Source organism: Haliaeetus albicilla, chromosome 14 (assembly GCF_947461875.1).
Source record: "Haliaeetus albicilla chromosome 14, bHalAlb1.1, whole genome shotgun sequence".
Taxonomy (NCBI): domain Eukaryota; kingdom Metazoa; phylum Chordata; class Aves; order Accipitriformes; family Accipitridae; genus Haliaeetus; species Haliaeetus albicilla.
Genome location: NC_091496.1, coordinates 40,207 through 65,011, shown reverse-complemented (window position 1 = coordinate 65,011; position 24,805 = coordinate 40,207). Strand labels below are relative to the sequence as shown.

General features: G+C 42.6%; 1 protein-coding gene across 3 annotated transcripts in view; it reads left to right on the top strand.

Moving 5' to 3' along the window:
- Nucleotides 1-22,850, top strand: part of GOLGB1 (golgin B1) — a 51,800-nt gene extending 28,950 nt beyond the window's left edge. For all 3 annotated transcript variants that reach the window (XM_069801374.1, XM_069801372.1, XM_069801373.1), the window contains exons 15-24: nucleotides 589-5,627; nucleotides 6,710-8,660; nucleotides 10,261-10,439; nucleotides 11,677-11,842; nucleotides 12,976-13,107; nucleotides 17,004-17,162; nucleotides 17,296-17,393; nucleotides 18,069-18,203; nucleotides 20,418-20,523; nucleotides 21,132-22,850. In XM_069801374.1, coding sequence (XP_069657475.1) covers nucleotides 589-5,627; nucleotides 6,710-8,660; nucleotides 10,261-10,439; nucleotides 11,677-11,842; nucleotides 12,976-13,107; nucleotides 17,004-17,162; nucleotides 17,296-17,393; nucleotides 18,069-18,203; nucleotides 20,418-20,523; nucleotides 21,132-21,266 — 8,100 coding nt within the window. In that variant the 3' untranslated portion in view covers nucleotides 21,267-22,850. The remainder of the gene's footprint in view (nucleotides 1-588; nucleotides 5,628-6,709; nucleotides 8,661-10,260; nucleotides 10,440-11,676; nucleotides 11,843-12,975; nucleotides 13,108-17,003; nucleotides 17,163-17,295; nucleotides 17,394-18,068; nucleotides 18,204-20,417; nucleotides 20,524-21,131) is intronic.
- The last annotated feature ends 1,955 nt before the right edge of the window (nucleotides 22,851-24,805 follow it).

The window sequence follows — 24,805 nt, the reverse complement described above, 5'->3', positions numbered from 1 at the left end:
GGAAGGATTTGTGACTGCTTTTCTTTTGTAATCTGTTTTTGGGGGTGGGAGGAAACCTTAAGACCGTTACGTGGAAAAAGGCAAGCACTTTGGTCCAGATGCTTTGTCTAGTGCTGTCACTTTGGAGATGGACACAGACTGGAATATGGGCTTCTACACTGTTTCTTTGCCATGTTAAATGGACAGATAGAACAGGGGACAAAACCTCCTCATTCAGAGACTATGGATAGGATCCTAGGAAAATGTGGCTGGATAAGTACACTGGAGGGCTTGTGAGAATCGCAGGAGAACTGAAACACTTCAGAATCATACTATCTTGTAATCAAGAGAGAATGGGAAATAAGGGAATAGAAAGTTACATGTATGGTCTAATCCTAAAGCCAGAATCATTCATGCTGCAACTTCAGAAACTGAAATGAACAGAAATGACCTGAGGAGTCCTCCTGTTATTAATGAGGCTACTGTTTATTGCAATAGCCAGCTCAAGAAAGGGTATCCTTACAGTACAAAATGTGGAAAGCATATGCTTCCAAAAGTGACCCTTTCCCAGGATTCAAAGGAAAATTGAAACCTATTATTTTCTTTTAGGCAAGAACAGATGGCTTTCCCAATGGAAGTGAGCAGTTTACTGAGGAAAGTTGTCCACCTGGAATTCTAGAATATCTTGCTGCAGAGAAACAGAAGGAACTGTCAGTTTTGCTGCTGGAACTAAAAGAAGCCCAAGAAGAAATAACTTTTCTGAAAAGGCAGCTAAAGGGCCCAAATGGCCAAACTTCTACAGGTAACCAAACAGGAGAATCAGCTAACCAGCTGGAAGATAATTCCCAGATTTGGTTTCTTGAGAGGGAAGAGCAAAAGGCTTCGGATACACCAAATGAATTGGGCAGTAGCTCATTACTGAGAGAAATAGAAATGCAGCAAATTGGTGTGCTTCAGGAAGACAGAATCAGTCTTCGGGAAGTGCCCCAGGGGACCACTGTCCCCTGCAGAGGGGAGATGGAGGCAATGCGGGAAGTCTCTATAGCAGATCCAGAGCCTGGCACCTCTGAATCTCAAGAACTGATAAAGTTACAAAACCAAATTATAGAACTGCAAATAATTCTGCAGAAATCAGAAGAATCCTATAAGAAAGATCTAGGAGAAAAAGGTGCAGAAATAAATAGGCTAAACCAGTTGGCTGAGGAATACAGAAAAAAAATAGAGGATTCTGACAGTGCATTTTGTGTTTTGACTGAAGAACATGATCAGCTCCTGTGTCAGATGAAGGAACTTTCTACCATAACAGAACTGAAAGAGCAAGTGAAGCAACTTGAGGAAAATTTAGCTCTTTCAGAAAAGCAGAGACTGTCAGACAGTGAAAGCAGTCTTCTGAGAGAACAAATCCAGAGCCTTAAAAATGAATTTAAATCCAAGGAGATAAAAATTGAAGCTTTGCAAAAAGACTTGGATGAAGCACAATTTCAGCTTTCTGACCAGGACATGCAACTAAAAGATCTGAGAAGCCAAATCAAGAAGAAGGAATGTGAAGTACTTGATCTGGAACAACTCTTGAGGAAGAATACAGCTGAGATAGAAGAGCTTTCCCAAAACTTAGCCTCAAAGGGACACGAAGCAGCAAGGCTAGAACAGCTTGTTGCTGAACACACCAGGTCTATAGAGAGCCTGCAACAAACCTTACTGGAGAAAGACCAACAGATGACAGAAATCAGTATCAGCATGTCTGAGAAAATGGTCCTGCTGAACGAAGAGAAATTTTCTCTAGGAAATGAGCTGAAGAGTCTTAAAGAGCAAACAAGTCTATTATTAAAAGCCCAGGAAGAAAAAGACCAAAACATTGAAGCAAAACATATATACCTGAAATGTGAGGCATCTGAGCAGCAGTATGAGACAGACGCAGCACATAAAGAAAGTGAGGTATTAGTAAATAAACTTGAACTTCTGAAAAAAGAAAACGAGCAAGTAAAGCGGAAGCTGCAAGCAGCACTTGTTAACAGGAAGGAGCTTCTGAGGAAGGTTAGCAAATTGGAGAATGAATTAGTACAATTGAGAAGAGAACATGAATCGGAAACCTCAGTGGCTCAAGAAGCTGAAGGGGAAGAAAATATGACAAGCATGATAAGCAGACAAGTGAAACTTGAAAGCCAGCCCAGTGAGGAGTATCTAATACAACTGCTTTCTGAAAAGGAATCTGAGTTGCAGAGCATCCGGAAGGACCTGCTGGATAAAGAAACTACTGAAGCACAATTGCAGGCAGTGATTGAGGAAATGAGGCGAAGTTTGCAAGGTAAGACAAACATTGTTTCAATTAGAGATGAAATCATGGAGAGTCAGCCAACTGCTGACAAAGTAACTGAAACCAATAAAAGCCCAAAAGATTATGAAGAAAAGGAAAAAAATAGTTCAGCAGCTACAGATCTCGAAGAAAACCAAAAGTCTGCTCTGAAAGAGAGGGTTTCAACTCTTGAACAAGAAAAAGAACAACTTCAAAAAAAACTTCAGGAAGCCCTGTTATCTCGCAAAGACACTATAAAAAAGGCTCAAGAAAAAGACAGGCATCACAGAGAACAGCTGAAACAGCAGAAAGATGATTACAACATCCTACAAGAACAATTTGATAAGCAAAGCAAAGAGAAGGAGAGCATCCAAGCTCAGCTCAGGCAGCTCCAAGAACAGAAAGGATCAACAGAGAGTGTTCTTGGGAATCAAGGTGGGTTGGATTCTTCATGCATGGAAGCAGAAAATACAACAGATAACAAGCTTGTACAAGTTGCAGATGTTTCTGGGGAAGAGTCTGAGAAAAAACTTGAAAAATTGCAGATGGAGAAAGAGGAATTGGAATATAATGTTAGCCATATGCAAAGTGAACTTGCTTGCAAATCAGAATTAGTCTTTCATTTGCAAGAACACATAGCACAGCTGTTTCTGGAGATAGAAGGGCTGAAGAGAACCTCTGACCAAGCTGAAGCTAAGGCAGCAAGTCTTCAGGCAGAATTGGAGGAGAGTCGAGCAAAAATTTCTAGAGAGGGCAGTCTGGAAGACCTGAAAACACTTATGCACCAAAAGGATGAAGAAATGGAGTTTCTTAACTTGCAGTTAAGGGAGAAAAGTGAAGCTCTCAATAATGTGCAGGCACAGTTGCTGGAAAAAGAGAATTCAGTCAAGAGACTACGTAGTCAGTTGGAAACTCAAGCTCAGGTACATGAGGAACAAAGCAAGCGACTGCAAACGGAGTTGCTTGAAATTCAGGAGAAGCAAGATGATGGTGCAGAAGCAGCTAAACAGAAGAATCAAATGCAGAGAAAGTTGCAAGCTGCACTTATCTCTAGAAAAGAGGCGCTAAAGGAGAGCAAATCTCTAAAAGAGGAGCTGGCTAATGCTAAAACTACTATTGAAGACCTTTGTGTCAAGTTGACAAATATGGAAAGCCAAATATGTGGCCATGTTAAAGAAACAGATACTTTAACAGAAAAATTAGCAGGCCTCACTGAAGAGCGAGAAAAACTTATTGCAGAAGTCGATAAAGTACTTACAGAAAATCAGAATCTTGATGGATGCTGTAAAAACCTGACACTTACTCTAGATAGGGTTGTTCTAGAGAAGGAGAAGCTGGAGAAGGAGATCGAATCCTTGAAATGCTTTCAAGCTGCTGAGAGTTCTGAGTGGCATGAGAAATACAGGGAGCTTCAGAAAGAATATGAAACTCTCCTGCAGTCATACGAGAACGTGAGTAATGAGGCTGAGCGGATTCAGCGTGTTTTGGAAACTGTTAGGCAGGAAAAGCAGGAAATTTTCATTAAGCTGAAAAGTGTTGAAGCAAAAAAAGAGGACATAGATAAGCAGCTACAGGAAGCTGGACAGGAAATTGATGGAATGAAGGAGAAAATGAGGAAATTTGCAAAATCAAAGCAACAAAAGATCCTGGAACTAGAGGAGGAGAATGAGAAGCTTAGAGCAGAGATGCGTTTTACAGATGGAGAGCTGCACAGGACTGAAGATGTCTTTACAAATACTAGCCTGAAAGAAGATCTGGAGAGCTCTAGAAGGGATTACCAGTCTCTTTCTACTCAGCTTGAGACAGTAATGGCTGAAAAGGAGTCTCTTAATCAAGAGATCACAGACTTAAAGTGTCATTTGCAGTTAACAGAATCTAAGCTTAAGGAAAGCAGAGAACTGGTAGACAAGTATGTTGCTCAGAAGACAACAGGGGAAGAAGCAAATCAGGCAGTTGCCACACCACCACCAATGGAGAGGACTGAAAACCAAGTGGACATAAGTTTTAGACCAGAGTCTCCTACTGCAGAGCTGGAACAAAAAGCATTTAAAGGTAGTAGCCCTTGTGAAGATCTTGGTACCTACATAGAGCAGATAGCTGAGCTCACAAAGCAAATCACAGAACTAGAAGGTAATAGGAGGGCTTCAGAGCAACAGCTGGGTGACATCCGCATGTGTGTTGAGACTTTAGCAGGTGAGAAAAGGGCTTTAGAGACCCAACTGGAAGAGAAAGTCCATGAATTGAATGCTCTTCAGGACACGGTAGCAAAGATGGAACAAACAGTCCAAAAAACCAAAGATGACCTTGTCAGGATGACAGAACTGAAGGACACACTAGAGGCTGAGAAGGATGATTTGGAAGAAAGGCTCATGAATCAGCTGGCAGAACTTAATGGGAGTATTGGAAACTATCAGCAAGATGCAACAGACTTCCAGATCAAAAATGAGCAACTAAAACATGAGCTTCAGAGTTTGCAGAGAATGATGCATGAACTTGAGGAGGAGAAATGTCAGATGGCAAAGGTGAAAAGTAAAGAAAGTTCAGAAAAGCAAAAGGAGTTTGTAGAAAAGCTAAAATGTAGTTGGAGGGCAGACAACAGCACTCATGTAAAGGAGCTTCAGGAACTGCTGAAACAGAAACAGCAGGAGATTAAGCAGCTGCAGAAGGACTGCATTAAAAGCCAGGAAAAGAACAGTAGTTTAGAAAGAACTGTTAAAGCTCTGGAATTTCTGCAGAGTGAGTCTCAGAAAGAGGTAGATGCAGCCAAAGAGACTTTAGCTAAAGCAGTTGAAGACACCAAGAAAGCCCAAGCAGAGCTTGCTCTCTGCAGAGTAGTATTGGATGATACCCAGAGTGAGGCAGCAAGGGTTCTAGCAGAGAGTGTCAAAGTGAAAGAAGAGTTGCAGGCAAACAAAGAGAATATTAAAATTCAAATTAGGAAAAAAGATGAGGACTTTGAGAGAAGACTGGAACAGGAAAAAGATAAGCACTCAAAGGAAATTAAAAACCTGGAAGAAAAGCTGGCAACTTTGCAGAGGGAGAAAGACCGTATGGAAACAGCTGTTGGCAATCTTCAAGACTCCTTGAAGACAAAGGATCAAGAAGCTGAGCAATTGGAAGGCAGCCTAAACAAAACACTAGCCCAGCTTGCAGCCTTCACCAGGAGCATGTCTTCCCTTCAGGATGACAGGGATAGAGTGATAGGTGAATCAAAAACATGGGAGAAGAAATTCACTGAAACTATTCAAAAGAAGGAAGAAGAAATACGTTCAAAAGAGGAAACTTGTGTTGTGCTAAAGGACCAGATGAAGCACATGACCATACGTGTGGAAGAACTTCAGACTCATATATCCAGGTAAAGAAGGTGATAATGACTCAGCTGGTATTCTTGTATTTCCTTTTGACAAGGCAGCAGCCAGAGGTGAGGTAGGATTCCCCTTTCCTTTTGCAGTATACCAGAAAGAAAGAATTATGAGTATGTAAATATGCTAAATGTGACATGTGATTGGAAAAACTAGTGAATGCCTAAGATGGAGAGCAGAATTAGTCTTCCTAATAAAGCCATAAACATAAGGCTCATCTCCTGGTTTGCTTATGTTTGGATAGAAAATATGTTTGGAGTTACGTTGCTGGGAGTTACTATGTACTTGTTGTCTGCACAAGGAGATTAACACTGTAAAATATTCCTTCTCATCATTAGAGTATTCATGTTAAATCTGTTCTCTGTGACAAGCAGTAGCCATCTGAGTACTATCTACAGTCTTTATTAATCTGAAATTTGAAATAGATTTCTTTGCATAGAGTTGTTGCATTCAGAGATTAAACTTGGCACATCAAGAGAACATTGGGATACATAATTCCAATTTAATCCCAGAATAGATTTTGATGGAAAGATGAATCTATGGAAACATACCAAAAAGCAGATCTGGGAATTTCCAAAACCAAACTGTTCTTACATGAGTAAAAAATAATGTTTGTGATCAAAATGCTATATCTTTGCATGCTGGAACATGAAATGAACATCAAGCATATGAGAACAGTGATTTCACTGATTTTTTTTTTTTTTTTTTTTTTTTGTTAGCTACAAAGGGTGAGAGAAGGAATTATTTTAATGAAAAGGAGGTGATAACATTCAGTGCTTAACCTCCTCCATTTTTTCAATATTGACATAAAGATTTATCTCATTGGACAGCTTTTAAAAAATATTCCCCCAGCACCACCCCCTTCAGACAGTAGTGCAGTCAGAACTTTAAAAGATGCCTTGAATTTTAAATTGAGGGAAAACTAATCATCTGGATATTTCTAGCTTGCTTTCTTAAAGTAAAACTAATTTTGTGGCTTTTCTAAATTAGTATAATCAATAAAAACTATTACTGTGGGTTTGGATACTGTGATACTTCATTGATTTGTGACTGACTTTCTCTTTTCTGTTTTCAGGCTGGAACGCAACAAGAAAGACTGGGAGTCCGAATCCAGGAAGGAGATTCAGCATCACCAAAAGACATGTGAAATGTTGCAAGAGGAAAAAAAGGAGCTTCTGACGCAGCTTGAAGGGTCTCAGAAACTGTACAGCAAGTCTCAGAATGAACAGCAGAAACTGGAGTCAGAAATCAGCAGCCTGAGAGACCAGCTTGCTGAGTTACAGAATTCCTTCACCAAATGTGAAATGGTCAGAGAAAAGCTGGGGAGTGTGGTCAAACAACAAGAGACCACTATCCAGAATTTTAAATTCAGCTATGAACAGCTTGAGGCTGATCTGCAAGCTTCCAAGGACCTAACAAATAAGCTGCATGAAGAAACTAGTGCCAAGGATCAAAAGATCATTAGTTTGTTGTCTGCCAAGGAAGAAGCAGTTATGGCTGCTCTATCTGAACTACAGCAGCAACATTCTGAAGAGATGAAAGAGTTGGAGTATAGGCTAAGTAAGGAGGAAGAAGATAAAAAAGCCTTGGAAAATGAGAAGAACAAATTTCTTGACAAACTTGATCATCTTACTGAAAAGATGAAGATAAGCAGAGAAGAAAGTAAGCAGCAGAAGGCACAGCTGGACTCCTTCACCAAGTCCATGTCATCTTTGCAAGATGACAGAGACCGCATACTGAGAGACTACAAGCAACTTGAGGAACGTCATCTTGTTATAATCTTGGAAAAAGACCAGTTAATTCAAGAGGCTGCTGCTGAAAACAATAAGCTCAAGGAAGAAATCAGGCGTTTTCATAGCCAGATGGATGACCTCAACTCTGAGAATGCCAAGCTGAATGCAGAGTTGGTGCGGTACAGAGAAGACCTGAACCAAGTGATTTCAATAAAGGACTCCCAACAGAAACAACTTCTCAAAACACAGCTTCAGCGGATCCAAACTCTGGAAAAGGAGAAGGCAATCATAGAAACACAGCTGAAGGAGTCCAAGCATACTCAGGATGATCTCAGGAAGTGCATGGAAGCCTTGAGAGAGGATAAAGTCAGTATGTCTCAAGAGATTGAAACCCTTACGTCCTCTCTGTCTCGTGTGCAGAGTGAGATGACAGCATTACGTGATGGGGGTCCTATCATGGAGTGTCAAGCACAACTAAGGGCCCGAGAGGAAGAGGCACAAGAACTGAGTCATAAGCTTTCCCTCTCACAGGAAAGGATAACAGAACTTGAGGGCGAGCTAGTATGTGTTCAAAGGGATGCAGCCAAGAGAGTGGGAGAGGCTGAGGACAGGCTTCGAAAGGAACTGAAGCACCTACATCATGATGCAGGGATAATGAGGAATGAAACAGAAACAGCGGAAGAGAGAGTAGCAGAACTGGCACGGGACTTGATGGAAATGGAACAGAAGTTTCTTGCAGTCACAGATGAAAACAAAGATCTTAGAGCTCAAATTCAGTCTTTTGGGAAGTCCATGAGCTCTCTTCAGGATAGCCGAGACCAGGCCAATGAAGAACTTCATGTTTTGAAACAGAAATACTCTGCAGACTTAGAGGAACAAAAGAGTCTAGTGCAGAATCTTCAGAAACAGATGATTCAGCTACAAGACGAGCAACATTCCACTGCCAGGGACCGAGATACACTGCGGTCTGAGCTGACGGAACTGCAGAAAGCCACTGATGAAAGAGGTCTCTTGGCCCAGGTTGAGAAACTTAATCAGAAGCTCAGAGCCAAAGATGATGAGCTTCTCCATTTGTCTTCAGAACTGGAAGGCTCTTCCAACCAAGTCAAATCTTTCTCCAAAGCTATGGCAAGCCTGCAGAATGAGCGAGACCATCTGCTGAATGAATTGGGCAAAACACGTAAGGTTGAAGAAGTGAAGCAACAAGCGGAAGGGAGCACTTCCACAATTCCTTCAGAAGTGCAGAGTCTTAAGAAGGCACTGTCCTCCTTGCAGAATGACAGAGACAGAGTAGTAAGTCCTTGTTCTCTCTTCCTGCTCTTACTTAAAGCCCCACAGGAGATTTCGATCTTCAGATCTTAAAATTCAGCAACTTAGATGTGGTATTTGCAATGTGAAACAAAGATAATTGTCTTCACAGAATCACAGAATAGTTGAGGTTGGAAGGGACTTCTGGAGGTCTAGTCCAACCCTCCTGCTCAAACCAGGTCAGCTGGAATAGGTTGCCCAAGGCAGTGTCCAGTTGGATTTTTAATATCCCTATTGGTGGATATTCCACTTCTCTGAGCACCCTGTTTTTTCATGTATCTGGAAATGGTTTCCATAATTAGTTGCTCCATCACCTTCCCAGGGATGGAGATGAGGCTGACCAGCCTGCAGTTCCCCAGTTCCTCCTTCTTGCCCTTGTAGGTAGGGATGACATTTGCTTTCTTCCAGTCTTCAGGAACCTCTCCCAGTCGCCATGACCTTTCAAAGGTAATTGAGTTGCCTCCCAGTGACCTTAGCACTTGTGGATGCACTCCATCAGATCCCATGGATTTAGTATGTGCCATCTACGTTATCTTCTCTGACATATGGAAGCTGTGATTTCATTGTTAATTTTGCAGTGTGGTTTCTCTTGTTAGCTTGATTTAAAATATGGAATCATAGAAATAAGATATGGGTTCCCTGTTAACCTGCTTAGTCCACAACTGTGGAAGCTTGTGCATTTGATTTGTCTTAGATTTCTAGAAAAGACTAGAGCAGACTTGGGTCTGTTTCTCCTCTTGGCAGCTGATTGTCAAGACAGGTACAAGGCATTGCAGCTTCATTTTGACATCCTTGCTTGTATACGTAATGTGTTTCTTTGTAGTCTCTGGCACAATGCAGCTCAGCAAGTTTCAGAGTTCTAGTTGCTGGTCAGACTTTTACAATCGCTTTCCACTGTCACTTTCTTAGTTTTCCCTTCTGTGAATTCACAACAGACTTTGTGATACTGTCTTAAACACATCTTCCTTCTTGTCCGTTTTTTATCTCATTTATTTGTAGATTTATGCCTCCTCTACTGCTGGTTTTTTGAACTTGCATATCTGTGTAGTGGTGCTAATACTAAGATAGATCCTCAGTAGAGGGGTCTACTGACTGTCTCCAGAGTCAATCATGTCATCTTGTCTTCAGAAACTGATTGTAGTGATGGATGTGTAATGACAACTTATTTCTAATTCCAGTCTGAGTAGACTGTCAAAAGGATTTTAGTTCCTTAGTTCCCTGGTTTACAGCAAGTATCAGCTTCAGGAGTTATTCTTACCCAGCTCCTTCTGTCTCACTTTGTCTTCCTCTGAATAAGGGAATTAATACTGTAGTTTGGCATCTTTTTGTTACTGTATGTCAAATCTTCATGGAAGGTCTCAAAACTCACTACTCTCATTAACAATAGAATTCTCTGAGGTTTTTTTTTCTGAGCAGTTTTTAGTAGACTGTTGTAATCACTGATTCAATTTCTAGTTTCTCTGTCATCTGAATGTGACTTTTTCTCCAGATGGCCACAGTGAGAAATGCTCTTAAACACTTTAAAGTAATAAACCTAGCTCCTTGCTCAGTTGTCACACACTCTGATATTTCCCTTTAATTAAAGGTAAGAGAGCTGAAGAATCTGCAGCAGCAATACATACTAGTCGGGGTAGAATCAGCTGAAAATTCTCGCTTAAAGGAACAACTGCAGGAATATCGGCAAGATGCAGATAAACAGCACCGTCTCCAAGAACAGCTGAAGCAAGAAAGTATTTTCTACCAGGAGGAGCTCCAGCAGCTTAGGTGAGAATTGTCTGTCTTCTCACTGCCTCAGAGATGCAAATGTGCTGTTTCTTTCCTTCAAAGAGCAGTTGTGGGCAGAAGGCAAAGAAGGCATTGAGAACCTCAGCCTTAGCTGTGTCAGCTATCACTAAATCACTTTGCCCTGTTCAGGAGTGGCCACACGTTTCCCTTGTTCGGCTTTTGCCTTGGACTTAGGGTAAAGGATTACAGCCTGGCATATTGGAAGGAAATGACTGTGTGAAATAGATCAGTGAGCTTTTAATTTTTATTTCCTTCATCCAGTGGTGGCCAGTATCATCTGTTTGAGAGGAAACTTAGGCTGTTTCTTGTATTGGAGCTTATGTATGTAATTACAGAATTCTCCATTCCAAGCTGATGATGAACACCCTTTATTATCACACTGATTTCATTGTTTAGAAAATACTCATTTTGTATGACTGTCTAATCCTTTGTTTCATTTGCTCTATGTCTTCTATTTTTAAAAAAGTCTGTAATTCAAGTCTAGTAAATTGTCATCTCCAACTGGACCAAAACTAGTCAGCCAAATATGCTCTGTTCCAAAAATGGGGGGAAAACCCTTTCGGGTACTTCAGAGATCCATCTAAGAATGGCTGAACCTGGAGTGAAAGGGGTGGGATTTTTTTGTGGAAAGATATATGACTTATCTTTGTCTAAAGTGATATAAAAACTTGTAGTCTCCTTCCCGCTCCCCCTGCCTCCAGTCTGACCCTCAAACTAACTTAAGATCTTGTACAGTTTGAAGCAGCTTACAAATTCTGCTTATCTCCTGATAAAAGAAAAGGAGATTTATTTCCTGTCTAGCTTCTACAATGTAAATAAGTTAAGGCCTCAAGTTTCTGTGTTGGGATCAATGCTATGGTTCTGGTGCATATTTGACTGAGGCAGTCATAATGTTATGATGACAAGTGGCAGTGTCAATTACTTACTTGATAAAACTCTCTGTACAGCAAGATCAAAACAATGTCCAGGAATACCAAAAGTGTGAGCATTGAATAATCTGCAGTGTTGAGCCTAATACTGAATACTTCCTTAAACCTGCTTTTAAGGTTCCTGTACTTAAGTGGGTTGTTTTGGTTTGGTTTAATTATAAAACTTTTCTGGCGTGGACTAATGATAGGAAATAGACTCATCCTCAGTTCATTCTGAGATGGATACCTGGATATCATAAGTGATACTGATTACTTCCTGGTAATTTCCTTTGTGTCATACTGGGCAGACAAGAGAAAACTACCTGGGAAAAGCAAAACAGCAGCATAAAGGAGCAGTACCTGATGGTCATAGCAGAAAAAGACAAGCAACTGAGCCATTTACAAAGGATCATGCAAGAAACAAGACTGCCCCTCAGCAAGTCTCAAATTGTAGAGGAGCAGTACCAAATGAAGGTGGGTAGAAATACACAGATTTTTTGTTGCATGGAAATGTGAGGTTCGAAATTCAGCCAAAGTAGCCTGTGTTGCTTGTATTCAGCTTGTACAGACTGCAGTATCAGATTTTGTTGCATGGCCTCCAAGGACTATACCAACATTGCAACTTGGATCATTGAAAACCTTTAGAAAACTCTGGCATACCCTTATGTGCTCTTCCCTTAGTTCATGGTTCCTAATGTTTCAAGAAAGAGTAAGAGACGGAGCTTCCTAGGCACCTTAGGTCCTTCTAAGCAGTATGGAACTTCTCAGGTCTTTCTGGCTATTTTAGAATTGATTCTTGCACTGTGTTTGTATCTAAGATCTTCTGATTTAGTTGTCCTTTTAATGTCGCGTTCTAATTTTTTTAAGTTTCCTGTTGAATTTTTATCGCTGTTTTTACCATGACAGGGATCTACAATCCTGACTCAGGCCCCGAGAGGCTGAGGATTGAACATGGCACTTTCTGCGTTCTTTACCCTGTATCACAGTCCTAAATGTGGAGTGAAATACATTGAGTATTTTGCTTGGTCTAGGGAAGGATGCTTGCCTGCTGCATGTACAATACCATTACATTATGAGCAAGGAAAGAACTCTTCTGCCCACTTCTGTAATGTTCCAGTGAGAAGCTTTTATGACAGTGGAGGAGGGAAGAAATCTCCCGTTATCCCTTTGACGCACACACACATATATATGCAAAGAGAAAGCTAGAACAATGTGCATGTGATGCTTTCCAGGAGAATGCTTCAGTGCTAACCTTTCAGTCTGTGTTGAATAAGAGCAGTGTGGACATTGCTTTGGTTTTTTGTTTGTTTTTCTTGTTCTTATTCATACGCTTTTTTTTCTTTCCTGTATTGTAGATAGCTTTAAGACAACTTTTGAGAAGCACTCATCGTATGTGCAAGTTCAGTGATCTTTCATAATTGTTTGGATTTTCAGATGGCTTTTAGGATATTCTTGTTCATTCCCTATTTGCTGTTTTGCTTGAGCAGATCAAGTTCCAGGCCTAGGAATAATGTTGGGTTTGACCTTGGAATAGTAAACAGAGAGGACTAATACGAGAGTGGGTTGTCACATGTGCAGTATATTTTTCATTGTTGTTTCCCTGGCAGATTTCTTCAGAAGTTCTGAGAGGGGACTTTTCAAGCCTAGAAACAGAGACAAAACATCTCCAGGACCAGCTAAGTGACAGCCTGAAAGAACTTCACCAAAAAGAGCTCAGAATTCAGCAGTTAAACAGCAAGGTACTGATTATATCTTATACTTGCATGCAGAGTCTGGGATGAGGAATGTGGGGAAGAGGGTAGGCTTGAATAGGGCTCAGGGAGCAGGAATGAATCTTTCTGTTCTTGTGGACATTTAGTGAAGTAACACAAATTCAGAAATATTAGAAGAGACTTCTGGAAATGATCTAGTACATCCTTCTGCTGCTCAAAGCAGTACTGTCTCCAACATTTGATCAGGTCAGCCATGACTTTACCTAGCTAAGTGGTGAAAGAATAGAGATTCCAGAACCTATCTGGGCCTTTGTCCAATGCTGCTCTACACTTTTCATGCAATTTTTTTTCTTAATGTCTAGTCTTGCTCTTCCAAGCCGCAGTCTGTGTGGCTATGGCGCCTTATTACATTTTCTGCCCCTATAAAAAAGAGTTTGGCTCTGTCTACTTTATTAGTACTTTTAATTTAATTGTAAGCTATTGTAAAATGACCATTTAGCCTCCTCTTTCGCAGGCTAAAGCAGCCCAACTCTTATAGGCATCATCTGCTCCAATCCCTTGACAATCTCAACAGCCTTGTCCTGGACTCCTTCCCATTTCTCTAATCATTTTAGAATCATTTAGGTTGGAAAAGACCCTTAAGACTACCAAGTCCAACCATTAACCTAACACTGCCAAGTCTACCACTAAGCCATGGCCCCAAGTGCCACATCTACATGTCTTTTAAATGCCTCCAGGCATGGTGACTCAACCACTTCCCTGGGCAGCCTGTGCCAGTGCTTGGCAACCCTTTTGGTAAAGAAATTGTTCCTAATATCCAATCTAAACCTCCCCTGGCACTACTTGAGGCCGTTGCCTCTCATCCTATCGCTTGTTACTTGGGAGAAGAGACTGATCCCCACCTCGCTACAACCTCCTTTCAGGTAGTTGTAGAGAGCGATAAGGTCTCCCCTCAGCTGCCTTTTCGCCACACTAAACAACCCCAGTTCCCTCAACCGCTCCTCATAAGACTTGTGCTCCAGACCCCTCACCAGCTTCGTTGCCCTTCTCTGGACAAGCTCCAGCACCTCAATGTCTCTCTTGTAGTGAGGGGCCCAAAACTGAGGACAGTATTCGAGGTGCGGCCTCACCAGTGCCGAGTACGGGGGGGACGATGACTTCCCTGCTCCTGCTGGCCACACTAATTCTGACACAAGCCAGGATGCCGTTGGCCTTCTTGGCCACCTGGGCACACTGCCTGCTCATACTCAGCCGGCTGTCGACCAGCACCCCCAGGTCCTTTCCCACCGGGCAGCTTGCCAGCCACTCTTCCCCAAGCCTGTAGCATTGCATGGGGTTGTTCTGACCCAAACGCAAGACCCAGCACTCAGCCTTGTTGAATCTCATACAACTGGCCTCGGCCCACCGATCCAGCCTGTCCAGATCCCTCCGGAGAGCCTTCCTACCCTCAAGCAGATCAACAGTCCTGCTGAATTTGGTGTCGTCTGCAGAGTTACTGAAGGTGCACTTGATCCCCTTGTCCAGATCACTGATAAAGATATTAAAGACAACTGGCCCCAATACTGAGCCCTGGGGAACACCACTTGTGACCGGCCACCAATTGGATTTAACCCCATTCACCACAACTCTTTGGGCCCAGCCATCCAGCCAGTTTTTTACCCAGTGAAGAGTACACCTGTCCAAGCCGTGAGCAGCCAGTTTCTCCAGGAGAATGCTGCGGGAGACGGCGTCAAAGGCTTAACTAAAGTCTAGGCAGACAACATCCACAGTCTTTCCCTCATCCACTAAGCGGGTCACCTTGTCGTAGAAGGAGATCAGGTTAGTCAAGCAGGACCTGCCTTTCATAAACCCATGCTGACTGGGCCTGATCACCTGGTTGTCCTGTGTGTGCCGCATGATGGCACTCAAGATGATCTGCTCCGTAACCTTCCCCAGCACTGAGGAAAGGCTGACAGGCCCGTAGTTCCCCAGATTCTCCTTCTGGCCCTTCTTCTAGATGGGCGTCACATTTTGCTAACCTCCAGTCAACTGGGATCTCCCCGGCTGTAAATGAGTGACCTAAAACCAGTCCCAGTATTCCAGGTACAGTCTTATTGGTACCACGCAGAACAGGTTATGACGTCCCTCAATCTGCTGGCCTTGCTTCTCCTAATGTAGCCCAGTAGACAGTTTGTCTTGCTCACAATGAGGATGTACTTTGGGCTTTTATTCAGCCTGGCAGCTGCTGTAACTCACCAGTCCTTTACAGCAGAGCTGTTGCCTTGGCAGTCTCTTCCCATCCTATATTGATGTATGGGTTTTGCCTCAGGTGCAGAAGTTTACACTTCTCCTTACTGAACTTGTGATTTCTGTTGGCCCGGTCCTCAAGTTTCTCAAAGTCCCTCCAGATTGAAGTTTTGTCTTTGTCATGTCAGCCACTCCCCAGAATTCAATATTGGCTGCAAATTTGCTGATGCTATACTCAATGTCATAACTTATATTGCTGTCAATGTTGAGCAATATGTGCACCAGGTAGGCTCCAGGAGCATTCTGCTCATTGCTGGCTGTCAAGCCATTGATCATTGCCTTTGAGTCCAGTGGTCCAGCCAATTTTTGACTATGTAGCAGTTCATTTGTCTAGTTTCAGACATTCGAATAGGCTGCCCAGGGAAGTGGTTGAGTCACCATCCCTGGAGGTATTCAAAAAGCGAGTAGACGGGGTACTCCAGAACATGGTTTAGCGGTCATGGATGATGGTTGGACTCGATGATCTTGAAGGTCTTTTCCCACCTAAATGATTCTATGATTCATAGCTCCTTCTTTTCCAAATGCAAATACTGTGAGTGATGATGTTAAAACTTTGTGTACTGGAGCTGGCTGGGACGGAGTTAATTTTCTTCATAGCAGGCTCTAAGGTGCTGTATTATAGATTTGTGACTAAAGCAGTGTTGATAACACACCAATGTATTAGCTATTGCTGAACAGTGCTTGCACAGTGTTAAGGCCTTCTCCATTTCTCATTCTGCTCTCCCTGCAGTGAGTAGGCTGGGAGTGGGCAAGAGCTTGCAAAAAGTCACAACTGGGACAGCTGATCTGAATGGACCAGGGGGATATTCCAGGCCGTATATAGATCACATTCAGGAGGATCAGTGACAGTAGTGTCTAAATCAGCAACTCTTCTGCCACTGAATTTTAGTGCCCTTTCTCTAAAGTGACCAGAGGGAGAAAGGAGGAGGGAGGAGGGAAGAGGACAGAAGAGAGGAGGGAAGAAAGAGAGGAGAAAGGGGGAGAGGGAAGAGAGAGGACAGACTTGGGGCGGGGGGGGGACAACAACAATGGGGGAAGGTTGAAGGAGAGAGAGGGAGACCAGACAAAGGGACCAGAGAGCGAGATTATGTGAAGAAAGTTGTTTCCAGGTTCCATTTCTACTGTCGGGAGTTCTTTCTAGCCTCCTGCTTTCTAGGCTCCTGAAGGAAGTTCCTCCTTCAGAAGGCATACTTGTAATCTTCAGTGCTGCCTGCGATCTTGAAAAAGTTTCTGCATTTCAGTACAGAATCACAAGCAGTCCGATTCCCACGTTGAAATGGAAGACTCAGAATTTAGCAAACTTCAGAAAGAGAGCTGAATTCAAGGAGAAAGCAAGAATATAAAATCATAATTTATTGATGACGTTTCTGAAAGGTTTAAGTCAATCTCAGCACTTACAGAAATCTTGTTTTGGAAGGGTGTTATTCTGTACGTGGTGTGGATATTTTGGGACTCTGTTCTGGAAATCTTAGCAACAAGCTACTGTTGGAGATTATCACTGATGTTTGGACCTTAGTAATGTGCAGTGCGGCAGTTCCCATGTTCTCAATAGAATTCTTACCCGCGATTACACAGAGAACAATTTTGCTTTCACAAAAATACGAGTTCTTTACTTAGCAGTTGTGTTCTCTTCTCAGCTATCTCAGGTCTTTGAAGAGAAAAATGCCCTCTCCCTCCAGCTGCGTGGTAACAGTCGGAATATCTGTGAGAGCCATCAGCACTACAATGAGGTTCTGAACCGCTGCTTGGTGCTTGAGAGGCAGCTCCAGGAGCTGCAGTCTGCAGACAAGGGCATGGTAAGGGTGGCTGTCTTGGTGCAATGGAGGGGAAAGCTTATTGCAGGTGGCTCCACTTAACTGTGCAGCATTGTAGCTACTTTCTGTCCTGTTCATTCAGTGCTATCTGCTATACATTCATGCTTTCTTTCAGGAGTTGTTTGCAACAGATGCTGCTCCAGGAGCACCCCAAGAAAAGAATGAGCCTCAGAGAGGCAGTTACACACCAGAACTGCAGGAGTTGCAGCTGAGGTAAAGAAAGCCAGAGAAAACAGGGGTGGGGCTGTTAGTCGTGATGGAGGTCTTTGGTCTGGTGATGAGCCTATTTCTGTTACTCTCTGTCAGAGTGTTGGAAAAACTCAGTTCCACACTAGGACCTTGTGGAAGTGGAGGAACTGTTATATGCACTTGACAGCTGTCGTTAGTTATCTCTTTGGATAGAACTTCAAAAAATGAAGGGCAACATGCAGCAGCAATTCCAGTTGACCGTCACCAGCCAAACTAGCATCTTTCATTTGATGGGCTGGGTCCTCAGTAACTGCTTAAGTATATCAATAGTCTGGGTCTCAAGGCTGTTAGCCTGAGAGTGTCTGGAATTGAGACCTAGCACATGATTCCTTGTAACCTTCTGGAACTAAGATCTAGCACGTGATTCCTCATACCCTTTCAAAATCATTTTCAGAAGGTGGGGCCACGGGTGACAGAGCCAAGGAACAACTTCCTGATGTGACACAGAAGCTTCAAGAGATTTATCTTCTCTCTTGCTTTCCAAATAATTTAAATCCATTAATAAAAATAACTAAGTCTTCTCTGTGAAGTGGAAGGATATTGGAGTCTGTTCACATACTGCATCAGTGAATACAATAGAAACAGAATAGTCCATGAATTAGCCCTTTTCTTGGCATATGCTTGGTTATTTTCTGACAGGTTGTCCGAAACAGAACATTTACATAGCAGCACAAAGCAGGATCTGAGATACTTAGAGGAGCAGCTGGAGGAAGAACGGGACCGTCGTCTTGCTGTAGAGGAGACACTTTCTGCAGCACAGGATCAGATCAGGAGGTGAGTGAGCTTGAGCAAACAGGCAGTATCACCATAAAAGTATGGTGATCCTAGATCTGTGTTCATCTGCACTTCACTACATTCTGCTGTAGAATGTCACTGGGGGCATAGAAACGCCTATGCCATGTCTGTCACAGAATGGTTGAGGTTAGAAGGGACCTCTGGAGCTCATCTGGTCCGACGCCCCTGCTCAAGCAGGGCTACCTAGAGCCACTTGCCCAGAACCATGTCCAGCTGGCTTTTGAGTATCTCCAAGGATGTAGACTTCTTCACAACCTCCCTGGGCAACCTGTGCCAGCACTCAGTCACCCTTACAGTAAAAAAGTGTTTCCTGACATTCAGGCTATCCTTCAATTGTAGACAAAGATAGAATGAGACAACTTAGTAGACATTAAGACAAATTCTGACTAGAAATGAGATGCCAGCTTTCTCAATGAGTTAAATTAACTACTGGAAAATATAATTTGGAGACTGAGAATTGGGTGAAGGCAGAAGAGGAGTTTTCATACTTCCAGGGGATTTGTCTCCTCAGTAAGCACCTATCTGTCATGGCCAAAACAGTCTTGACTTGAAGAATGTCACTCAAGTTTAATGTATTGCCAATTAACATAAACTTTTAATTACTTTGGGTATTGAGAGACAATTAAACACTTAGAGAAAACACTTCCCCCTGCCTTTCCCAGGCTCAACTTCAGTCTGGACACCTCTCCTCCCTGCTTCCTACTATCCAGTCCCATTGTTTGCACTGTACATTACACTCAGTCCCTTTGGTGAGGTGAAGGGCAGCGTAGGAGGCTGGCATTAGTATGTAGTGATTTCTCTCTGCTGTTTCTTGTTTCTTACTCATTTCTTCCTTCCCCTACCAGCTACCACCCTTTGTTAAATGTGTGAGCAGAGGCACCATATGCTCCTCGAGTTGTAGTTTTGGCACACAGTGAGGCATCATCCATTGCCAAGCCAGCTGGAACCAGCTGTGACTGGTACAGGGCACTTCATGGCCTCCTGCCACACAGCTCTCCCTTGCAACTCCCTGTTACCAAAACCTTGCCATTTATACCCAATACACTGTGTATCTCGGGTTACTTGACAGATGTCCTTATAGTCAGCAGAGAAAAGGAGGCTGACCTAGACTAGATGTTAGGATTAGGATGCATGTTAGAAATGCCTGTTTCTCCTCATTGACTACAGAAGTGGGTTTTGTCACTACTTGATTGTAGGCACTTGTGCTGTGCATTTCCTGGCAGTTAAAATAAACCTCACTATTGGAGTCTTTTACGTGAAAACAATGGCTTTCTTCTGACACATTTGCTGATTCAACAAAAAAAATAATGGTCTGTATGGAAGAATTCTGGATGAAGTTCCCTGGTAATTGCTACACAACTCAGACAACTGTATCACCTTCTAGCATTAAAGTCTATGAAAGCCTCCTACAACTGATTTCACTTCACTAACTAATGCTAGCCTGAAGATTTGACAGTGCTGCTTCTGCATTTCATCCTTTAAAGGCATCTTACCAATCTTGAATATCTGTCACTAGAAAACAGTTAGCAAGAAGCAGCACTGTTGGGACCAGAGTTGGCTTCCAAAATAATTTCAGAGAATTTAAAATATACAGTTAAATCATTTGCCCTGGCTTCTTTCAAGTCACACACTATGAAATTTCACTCGAAAGACCCCATGTAGAACACAGAGACCTCAGTTAAGGTAAAGAGTTTGAAATTCTTGAAAGACAAAAGGAAAAAACAGCACCAAAAAAATCATGAGTTTTGAAGTGTCGGGATATAAATGAGGTAAGAAAGGACTCCACTGCCAGCAGCTGAATTGTCCTCTCTACTGGAGAGGAATGGTAATCTGCACATCATGCAGTATGGAAGTTTTACTTTTCTCTCTGTGGCTATGGGCACAGGAAGTGGCTGGCACAGAGCAAGTATAACTTGTGTAGAGAGCACAATATGCCTACTCTGTTACAGTTTCACCAGTCTCCTGGTGGAGGAAGGAGGACTACTGCTAGTTGGATCACCCAGTCCTGCTCAGCTTGAGCTCAGGAAGCACTACAGTTGTACAAATGAAACCAGTTCTTGTCAAGTGAGGGCATGGCTTGCTTGCAATGGTTGATTACTTTTTGAAGAAATATCTCCTTTCCTAAGCTTGTCTACAGTGTTGGTTTGGGGCATCATAAGAAACTGAATTTAACTTCATGTTTTTTTGTGGCAGGCTGCAGTCAAGTGAGTGGACGTCTTCCTTAAGTGCTAGCATTGATATGACTCCAGGTCATGAGCATTCCTTGCTGATTGACTCCATGGATAATAATTTCATCAAAGTAAGAATTCACATTCATGGCTGTCAATGATGTGAGCCCTGGCTGATGCAAGAAAATGTGAACTGAAAACTGTGAACCTATAGCAGCTAAATACTCCTGTAGGCACATTTAAATCTGTTCAGGTTTGTGTAGGTTTCTGCTCTTGTCTTGCTCTGTTTTCTATTCCAAAAGCCACATATTGTTCAGCTGCAAGGGTGAAAGAATGCAACAAATAAGTAAGAATTTTCTTCTTCTAGGCCAGAGAGTGAATCAGGATTCCTAGTAGCTTGAGGCTCTAGCAGAAAAGTACCATTGATCCATTTGTTTATATTTCACTCGGGGAGGCTAGAAACCTCCGTAGGGACCAAATGTTAGGGAGAGATGTTCTGCATTCTGTTGCCCTTTCTCAAGCAGAATTGGTTCACGAGAAACCTGCAGAGAGTGGGGGAAGGGGAATGTTTCACTGAGCATTGGCTCTAGAGGTCAAATCTGACAGTGGAATGGGTTTGGGAAGGTTCATGCTGATTAGTTTAAACAAACTTACCTTCACAGTCTGAAGAGCTCTGGGTGAAGGCAGCTGGGGACATACCCAGTCCTGGTACTGACTGGTCTCTCTTTTACTCTTCCAGACTCGGAATATCCTTGGACTACGACGCCTGTTACGCTCTGTCTTCCGTTCCCGGACTCACTTGCCTCTGCTAGTGGCCATGTATTTGCTTGCTCTCCATGTCCTGCTCTTCCTGTGCTTTACGGGCCACCTATGAACAGGAATAACAGCCTTTTTTTGAGCCACAGCCCTCTGTGTAATGAGGGCCTGCATTCCCTATAGACAGGGTAGCACTTCACCCAGCTGCCACCTTTTTCCTAATCAGCCCTTAAAGAGCACTCGGCAACTTGCACCTAGGTTGCTTGCTGTCTAAGTATGCAGCAGCCAGTGCTGATGCTTGGGATCTGTTTCCAGGACATCTGCCATTACTTTGGTGTTTTTAAATGAGTGGTACATTTTCTGAGCCAGGGTCCTCACGCTACAACCTTCAAGGACAGCATCTGTTCCTGTACCTGGAGGTAGCACCACTCATTTTATATAGTATTGTGCTAGTAGGAATAAGAAAAATATTTTTGAGTTACTGCAGTACTTCAACACTTCTAGGAACTGCAGGATCTTCCCCCTCTTAGACTGAATCAGTGAATTGGGCTGGGGAAACCCTGTAGCTAGATATAAGAAAGAGAAGCTTCTTCCCTTTCTTCCATTCCTTAGATTTGCTCCATGGCTCAGTGCTGTTTGAAATGCATATCCTAAGGAAGTTGTGGACACTTCAAAGAGCATGAATTGAATTTCAAAATCATGTTTCCTGCTCAGTTGTATCTCCTGTTGAAGAAAGGCCAAAATTAGTATATCTGGACCTGCTGAGCATTCCATGTAAAAACAGTCATATGTCTGCCCTGACAAACCTGTAAAATAATGTCAGTAATTTAGTTATTTGAAAGGAATTGGAAACAAAAAACTTCTTAACTCTAAGATAATAACCTTGCTGTTTACAGCATTTGTGCACCTCTCACAATGGAAGGTGCTTGCATATCTCTTGAAATGAGAGCAGCCATGCTCCTGCATTCTTGTCCACTGAACCCTTGTCACAAGATTAAACCTGTGCAGGCTGTGTTGAAGGGTTCCATAATGTGGTATGTGGGCCCAAATCAAAGGCAGAAGCTCCAGAAATAAACTGTCCCCCCCTATGCTGAGAAAGGGACTAGAGTTCTGAAACATTCTGGCATCTCTGCTTTAGGAAAAGCCTGTTGTAGAAAGCTAGTGCTGGTCATTGGACTTTTTGAATCTAAAACAAACTGATGCAAATGGACTTGATCTTATAGGATATATGGAAAGCTGTGTTTTCTAAAGAAGTATGTCCTGGAATTGAGACTGCCCTTTTGCAAAGGGCTAATGCCGAATGCAAAGAAGATAGTTCCAGTCAAGCTCCCTGTCAGAGACCAAGTGGTTGTTCTGTTCAGAGTACTTGCCAGGATTGTATCTGCCTTCTGCTAGAGTATTAACAGTCACATTTTTCCCATGGGAAAGAGGTAGTAGTTCTTTTGATACTGCTGGTAAACTAAGATTCTCTAGCCAGTGAACAAAGCCTGTTTGAGGATGGATTGATTTCATCATGGTAGCTAAAATAACTGGATCTCTGGCAGGTCCAGAACATTGGCACTATATATTCATTTGTGTGGTGCCCTTGATTACCTGTGTGGACTTCCTCAACTATATAAAATTCAGTGACCAAATACTTTGCCTATAGCTTCCTGGGGCATGTGCTTCTGTATATATAATAAAGATTATTTTTCAGATGGAATTTGTGTAATGTTGTCATGTAAATGTCAGAGGTCTCTTGAGGGCATAGTACTGCTGAATCATACCTTTTACAAGACCACCATGGGACTGTAGGTCACTTTTGTGTACGCGTCCTTGTATGTTGATTGCAGAAGCTCTGTTTCTTCATATTTTTTGAATGCCTATGGAGATGACCTTTTTCCACTATCTCGCCTCTCTCAGCCTTTTCCAGGTTTTGCTGCAATGACATAAGAAGGAAATAGCATTTTAATAGTGAAATCAATTCCAATAAAACTAGATCTACTTGGGTTTACTTTTCTTCGCATTTAGGCACATTTGACTGAACACTGCATGCTGTTAAGTGTTGTGCAACCCCAGGAAAGACACAGGAGTTAGCAACAGCAAGCTGGAAGCACGCTACTTAGATGGGACTAGTTAAAACATACTGTCCTCTTCCAACTTTCTGTAGCCGAAGATGGGTACCTTTGTTCATATTCACTACTACAGTCCACCACCACCATTAGAACAAAAGCTAGTAATGGGGTATTGTAAGACTGAAGATAATGTTTCCACTGTATTTCATGGAAGCAAGAATTATGAACAACGTATGTTTCCTTAAAGTCCATGATGCAGGTTTTCTTGAGCTGAAATAAGACAAGCTTCTGCTGGTTCAGATACATTTAAATATTTCATACTTTCAGATGGAACAATTACAGCTTAGATTAAATTTATAAATAAATAAAATAAAACCTCAGAAGGAACTCCTGATCTGATAATCATAGTCTGACCTAACAGCTTTGTGGTTTGACCTAATGAAAGATGTGGCATTTTAGCTGATGTTTCCTGTTTCAAACATGTCGCCTTTTTGTTTCTTCTCTGATGGACCTGTCTTGCCTAGTTTTTTGATCTATCTGCAATAGAGTCTGAGAAGGAGATTGACCAATGGAGCTGTACTCTGCCGTCTCTGGTACACACAAGCCAATTCAGCATGGCCACTACTGAGGCAGGTCCAGGATCTATTTCTGTGTCAGGAGGAAGGCAGCGTTACAAGGGATAGGGAGGAGTGGAAGCAGGTTACTGCATGGAACTGTAAGAGGAACCCCTCCTTACCTTCTCAGCTACCTTTACAGAATAGGTATGAGGCTCTGGGTATGGTAGACAAAGCGCGTGATGAGATAGAAGAGGAGGAACCTATGCAAGTACTCTCACCAAAGTCAGATCAACTGACCCCTTGCAACAAGAGCCGCATTAAGACCAGTGCTGAGAAGAAACAACAGTGAATTACTGTCACAGGTGACTCCCTCCTGAGGCACCCACTCACAGACCACACCCTCTTTTCAGGGAAGTTTGCTGCCTCCCTACAGCCCAAATCAGGGATGTCACCAGATGACTGACAAGCTTAGTACAGCCTTCAGACCATTACCCACACCGGCTCTTTCATGTGGGTACTAATAATGTTGTAACAAGAACATTATTAGTTGGTTGTGTTTTCCTTAATCCTCCCAGCAATGGAGAGAGACATTGGAAGAAACAGGTGTGCCCAAGACATCAATACTTGACTCCAGGACTGATGCCTCCACCAGAACTTCATTTTTTATAACCATGGGAGAGTCTTTAAAACACAAGGTATGCTGGGGCCTGATGGGATCCACCTGTCCTGATGCAGGGAAACACATCTTTGCTTGTAAACTGGTGGGACTTTAAACCCATTGAGAGGGCTTTAAACTAGAATCAAAGAGGGGAAGGGGATACCAACAGGAGAGCTGAAGGTAAGCCAAGGGTTAGCATGGCATCACCTGAAGGTGGCAATGCTAATGGGAGCATCTACACTGCTGCAGGGAGCACTGAGGGCTTAGGAGCGCATCTGAAATACTTGTACACCAACGCATGCAGTATGAGAAACAAGCAGGATGAACTGGAAGCCTTGGTCAGTTCCCAGAGCTACGTTATCATTGGTATTAGTGAGACTTGGTGGAA